This window comes from Poecilia reticulata, linkage group LG2 (genome assembly GCF_000633615.1).
Source record: "Poecilia reticulata strain Guanapo linkage group LG2, Guppy_female_1.0+MT, whole genome shotgun sequence".
In the NCBI taxonomy this organism is placed as follows: Eukaryota; Metazoa; Chordata; class Actinopteri; order Cyprinodontiformes; family Poeciliidae; genus Poecilia; species Poecilia reticulata.
This window is the reverse complement of record NC_024332.1, coordinates 40,292,946-40,299,746: the sequence shown is the minus strand read 5'-3', so window position 1 is coordinate 40,299,746 and position 6,801 is coordinate 40,292,946. Positions and strand designations below refer to the sequence as shown.

Genomic DNA, 6,801 nt, shown 5'->3' with positions numbered 1-6,801 from the left:
AGAGTTGTTGAATTTATTTACTTATCATCCTCCTGTGTGATCCTAGAACAAAAGTAACTTTACCGCTGAGTTTATTGCTAATTAAACTAAGTAGTGGTTACAACTGTAATACAAGATGCCCCAACAAGTCTTAAATCAACGGTTTGGCAGCATTTTGGGTTCCCAGTAAGAACGACAAAGCACAGGAAGTTGTTGCTGAAAACAGAAGAAAGCACCACTATGRCCGACCCAAACCAATAAAAATGCAGAATAAGGGGATTTTTGAAGCATACATTTGATTTATGAAGTTTTCTTGAAACTAATATTCTGAACTCAATACCCTGAATGATCTTGTGTGTTTTAGGTATCGCTATACCTCTAATATAGATATGATCCAAGACTGACGACTTCAATAGGAAAGACGAGTAAATACCATTCTCATAATCTACATAGGTCAGAAACTGACTACATGGAAATAGTAACTCTCTTAAATTTGCTCACTGCTCAATCTAACATTATTACTACTGTAATAAAATGTGTTTTTTAAAGTTATCTTTAGGTATACCACTAACTGTAGCTGCACAGTTTTATCTAAGCAGTTTCTAAAAGATCAAAATCAATTAATCTCTGCTCTGGCTGCTGCGTGACCTTTACACAGAACTGTTTTAGATTTAAATTTAGCCCACTCCCTCACAGGATGCAACGCACTGATTATATTTACAAGTGCAACGCCAAAGACCGCAAAGCTCCTCTGACACGATAAACACACCTGCCAGCCGAGAGAACAGCCTCTCGGCGTTTGTCAGAGCAGGTCGGTCGGAAGTTAAATCAATAAACCACTTCGGTGCAAGAAAAGAGAGAAAATAAATAAATAAAATACAGACCCTGATGTAAGCCCCAGACTGGAAGGATCCTTCTGGCCTCCAGAATTTCCGCTCAGATGACTAATTCATATCTCATACGAATGGTATTCTGATGGGTTGAGATCCCCCTGTGAGGATTAGGAAACTCTGCAACAATAAAAGTTTTTTTTGGTGTTCTTCAGAATTTGGGAAATGCAGTAAAAAATATAAAAAGAAACAGATCAAGGGATTAAGAAATATTTTTAAAAAGAATGTTTGAGATGTTCAGTGTTTATAGCTGATYGTCTTTCTGGTCTCCTGTTATCTGTTCTGGATTTGGGTTAGGTCAGTAAATCTGGCAGATTCTAACCATCTCTGATAATGTCTGTGAACKTCAAGTGYAGGAAAAATAATKATTTATAATCCTTACCGAATCAGAGTGATAATCCCGCATGAGTTTCCTTCAGTGAGATTTGAAGATAACTTCCTCTGTCCTCAGAGTTTCTTTTAATATCTATTTTCTTTGAAATAATATGCTTATGTTAATTAAAGCAAAAAAATAAAAATAAAAAAAAAACAGTGAAGATGCAATGTAAAATAGTGAGGCAGCATTTTTGTCGCTTGACTTTTTTCCAATCAGCACAAATTGCAAACATAGTTTGATGGTTTTGAAAGATGTTTAAACCAACTTTAGCATTTTAGCCCAACTCCTCAGAGCTTAAAGTCTTAAAACGAAAGCAGAAAACACATCTCCAAGACAAAATAGTCACATTTCATGGTTAAAAATGTTCCTAATATTGAATCACCTTCTTAAAATAATGGCATAAGTCATTTTTTTCCAAAAGTGCTTTTTCTTTTGGACCTAAATCACTTCTAGCAAAAAAATGACCGAGGCGATTATTTTAAGAATGTGATGATATGTAGTATAGATCTTTTCATGGAAGGCAATTTCATAATCTACTTTATTTCAAAATATAAATGAAAAGCTTAAATAAAACACAATTCACAGCTATTTGAGTAATTCAGTTTCTGCTGTTTGGAAGCAGCACCTGACCGTCTACYTCGATCTTTTATTTACAAGATGAAGGCTGTTTTCAACACATCGACTGCAGCTTGATGAAAACGAGTCCAGAAAGCCCTTCAGGTCCGTGTGCAGAAGTTTGAGTCCTTTGAGTTTGATGCCAGCTTTGCCTCTCCGTGACAAATGGCATCCGTTTGGGAAAGCTGCACTGTGCCAGGACTCCTTGTTACCCCAATTTCTGAAACAATGCCTCTCAATTACCAATTAATAGTGAATTAGAATATTAAAAGCTACTTGGAACAAAGTGGCGAGGAAGGCTGATAAAGGCGGAGGTGTGTGACCTGGTGAGAAGTCTGCAGATGTCTGTCAGCAGGCTGCGCCACGCCAGCAGGTYTGTCCGTCTATGACACATAGCTGCAGCCAACAGACTCAGGATACCATCGTGTTTCCCAGCTAATCCCACTTTATCCAGGAGAGACGGGCTGTCAGATCTGGGGGGCACAAAGGGACAAAAACGGGGCAAAGGCATGAGTTTTAATACATTTTAATGACTGTTTAACAAGTCTTCAGTATGGGCTTTATGAAAAGAGGACCACTTACGCGTGAAAAGCTACGAGAGCTTTCAGAGTCCATTCCCAAAGAATTAGTTAATTAAGACAAAGAAGCTAATATGAATACAAGGAAACCGAGGCTCATTTAAGGCCGAATGCCTCTGGGAACCACACCTGGGAATAAAGTGCAAACTGAACGCAGAGAAAGCTGCTCAAGGCTGCATTAGCCTCATGGGATTCACCACGATCCGTCCAAAACCTGTCAGACTAATTAAAGAGCTCAGAAAATATTCACAGCGCTTCGTTCTTCCATGGTTTGTTGTTACAGACTTACTCCAAAATGGATTGAATGAATTGCCTCTCTAAACACAATACCCTGCAGTGGGAAAGTGAAAAAAGTTTCTTTGACATTTTTGCAAATTAATATAAAGAAATAATTTTTACAGCCTGAAATCAAGTTAGGACTCTTGGCACACCTCTCTACCATTCTTCTCTATATATCCTCTCAATCTCAGCTACTGTTGGTAGACAGGCAAGKTTAGATTTRACCATTAAATTCATTGAACCAGGTTTATTTCATCAGCCCAGGTGATAYTGTTTCTCTACGGTGCTATTCTGAAGAATTTGAATGGCACACTAAGCTAAAAGCCTGATGGTTTCTGCATTGTCAATGGTTGACCATTGAGTTGTGTCTYCTTTCACATGAGAACACTGGATTTCTACCTAAGTGATGACTGGGTTCTTGATCATATCTCTGACCAAGACAGTTCTTTAGAAATTACTCCATTTGTTCAGGGAACCAGATCAAGGGAGAATCTGATTCCAACATTGTGTTTCTTCCAAATAATGAAGACCAGAGTGTTCAATGCTGTCCTTAAGATTTGTGCAATCTGGTCTCCGAAGTCTGAAATGAAGTCAATAAAGATGTGTTTCTTTCCAAATCACGTCAATTCTTCTGAATTTAGAACAATTGGACTCCAGTCAGGCTGGAGAAACATCTAAAGGATGAGCTGCAAATACATAATAGATCTGCACTCAATTTTGAGTCATGGCAAAGGAAGAAAGGGAAGAAAACCTACAATTTTCAAACCTCTGACGTTATGTGTGTTATTTTGATGGAAACYTGTTGCAATCTATTTTTGGATTAAGTTTGTAGCATAACAAAATGTGGAAATGAAGTGTTGTGAATAGTTTCCAGATATTCCAGTTGTTGCAAGATGACAGTTTTAGATGACATCATGATTTGACTTTCCCCAAAAGTCAAAACCAAATCTTTAGTTGTTTTTTTCCCAAWGACAGATTTAACTGCATCAAGTGTAAATGCACTTACTTAAACAAATTTACAGCCATTGTGTAATTATTCAACTTGAAGAACCCTAGCAGTGCGTTTATTAAAACCTTTGTTCAAAACCATGGAAAAACAACAACACAACAATTAGTTCTTGATGAAAATCATTTGCTTAATTTTTCTTCAATTTCAAAAAGACCTTTGCATATGTGAATATCAAATCAAAATGTTTGATAAATATATTTAATCAGAGGTTTACTTCAGTAATGTTAGATCATTGTTATCACATATTTAAGCTGCAGTTTCTGAAAGTGAAGCAATTTGCTCATCTTATCTTATCTTATCTTATCTTATCTTATCTTATCTTTTCTCACCACTTGTGTTCCAGATTGCATTGCTTTGATTCTTGTAGCCGCTCTTCATGCACTCATCAACGTAGGATTTGGGGTCAGAGCCCGACATGAGGATCTCCCTCAGCAGGGCGATGTAGGCTATGGCCAGCCTCAGAGTGTCTATCTTAGACAGTCGCTTCTCATAGGGAAACGTCGGGACATGGCAGCGCAGCTCCTCAAAGGCAGAGTTGATGCTCAGCATCCTCTTCCTCTCCCGGATGTTGGCGGCGTGCCGTTGGACCTTGTATGGCTGGTGGAGMACCAGGCTCTGTGTCCGGCGCTTGGCCGCCTCCAGAGGTTCATCGGCAGAGCATCCGTCGCCTTCAGCGCAAGCGCCAAGTCCCGGTGACTGTACGTCCAAGTCGGTGAACGTCAGCTGTGTGTCTGAAAACACAGACTGACAGCCAAAAGAAGACCAGGGGGAGAKCTGACCRCTGGCTGCCTGGCAGTCCATCAGGAAGGAATCCAGCTGGGTCTGAAAGTGGAAGTTTTGGTCCATTTGTCCCCAACATGCAAAGTCAGTGGAGCCGTCCGGATCAAAGTCTAAAAGGAGTCCAATATCCTCCATGTTTTACCCCGAATAAGACACTGTAAAGAGGTTAAGGGCAAAGCGACAACAGAGAGTCTGAAATCTACCTGAGAGGATCTCTGGTGTGTGTCAGCTTCCTGGGAACATCTCGATTAAATACTTCAGCGCCTTCTCGGTTCTCTGTGGGTCGCTGTGGCCAAATTCTAAAGGCTGAAAAGAAGCTCTTCAGGACTCCTCGCCCCTCGTCTTCGATTGTTCATCGCTTCAACAACAAAAAAACAAAGAGATGAACTGAATAACTCAAAGCTCAGAAAACACATGTCTAATTATAAGCGTGCTCTCATGTAGTCCCTGACACAAAAACATTCAGGATGTGCAGCAGTGGAAGATCTGAGTGTTGTGGCGCAGCAGGCCACGCGCACCCAGTAGCTCCTGAATGGGATTGTTTCATCTATTGAAGCTCAGCTGACAACAACCACTGACAGGAGCACATAAAACATGAAAGACCTTTCTCAGTTTCACAAACAAAAAGATTTTGAAGTAAATTTGGCATATTTAATGCTTTCACTGTACCCTTCCAATGGATTTTACATTCTGAAATTACAGCTTTCAAAAAGACCTACAAATTGCAGAATATTCAAACAAAATTAACTCAATTCAACCAGTATATTTTGGGTAAAGGCCACATTAATACATCCCTAATTTGCAAATGATATGACTAACTAAGCGGCAAACGACCGAGGAGATGCACGCTGTAATTATGCTGCAGCTTCATCACATAAACGGGGTTGGTTGGGGGACAGAGCAGGGATAGAGTCTAATTCAGCAAAGATAAATGTTTGCAAACACATGGTTTTGATTTCAGAAAGTTCTTCAGGACGCTAATTTGAAGGGATTCGGCTTGTTGCAGTAAACACAGACAGCATGAGGCGCTTTGATGCAGAGGGAGGCTGCAGATGATCTGCTCCAAATGATCCACAATGAAACAGGTGAATCATGTCTGAAATTTATTTTTGGAAAAATTGATAAAGACGACTGTTTGGTACTCAACACAAAACAAGTGGATGATTTATTTGACCTTTTTGCAGGTTTTATGTTGTTTTGCAGGATTAGTTAGTGTTAATCAAGTTGGAAGCTTAAAAGAAGCCGCATCAGTTTTCACCGACTTTTTTGAGCATTACCGTGACTTGATCAGACGTCTCTGAACCTCTTCAGTAGAATCCAAAAGGAAAATTAGGTCATGAATGTTGCAGTGTTTCCCTGGTATTCACAGCAGTGCATTGTGAATACCAGGCTGCCTGCAAACTGCCTATAAATTGCTAAAATCCACAAATACTTGAAACAAACTGTGAAAATCTCTGTATATCTGATGATGATGCAGATAATGTAGCCTATTGAGGATAAGAACTGCAACTTTACTAGATTATAATTAAGTCTAATTATTATCTTTATTAGACTTCAAAATTGTACCATAATTGAACCTAATCAGTGTCTTGGCTTTCTAATTAGTAAGACAGTTGTCTCCTGGACGGCCGTCCCAGGACGCTGTGCCGCCTGCCAGCAGCAGATCTCTCCCAGCTGACGGCCACAGTTTGGTCTGCTGCCGACTCAAGAGACGCGCCTGTCAAATCCAGACCCACCTTATTCTTTACACAGGCACTCAAGTGGTCTGGACAGTTTGAAAAGAGTGAAGGGACTCTTAAAGGTTGAAACAAAAGGGAGGGCGGATAAATGTCCTTAGAGCCATCAGCAAAGAAACTTGTCCAGTGCTTATGGTAATTTTAAATGTTTTACATTGATTTATTGAAATACATCCCATACTGGATTTGTGAGATCCTTTCCAGAAGTTAAACTGAGCCTGGAAAAGTCCAGCATGCCTTGGACGCTGTGCAAAAACACATGCTCCCAATTAGGCCTGTGGTTTGAAGCTGTTCCCCACCTGGGAATTACAGTGTGGAAAACAAGGATGTTAATGAATCTGCAAATCAAACAGACATAGTCGGAGTTGACCCACACACCTGTTCTTTCATGTTATTTGCAATATTATGATTTGCTAATCAGTGACAGACTGTGWCACTTCCTACAGATGATTTGTGCTGCTGAACTCTGACAGGGACTGTAGAGCCAGAGCCAAAACGCTCTGCAGCTTCTGCGCATCTCATCTGTCTTCCACTCTTATTCTTTTTATTTGCTCAGTTT

The 6,801-nt window shown here is 39.9% G+C and overlaps 1 protein-coding gene across 1 annotated transcript; it reads right to left on the bottom strand.

The window, feature by feature from the left end:
• Positions 1–21: 21 nt before the first annotated feature.
• Positions 22–4,870, bottom strand: LOC103460139 (protein Fer3). The gene is made up of 2 exons (XM_008402154.2): positions 4,056–4,870; positions 22–2,333 (listed from the first exon to the last, which is right to left on the bottom strand). The coding sequence occupies exons 1-2, from the start codon at positions 4,639–4,641 to the stop codon at positions 2,296–2,298; spliced, it is 624 nt and encodes a 207-aa protein (XP_008400376.1). The 5' UTR covers positions 4,642–4,870; the 3' UTR covers positions 22–2,295.
• Positions 4,871–6,801: the final 1,931 nt, after the last annotated feature.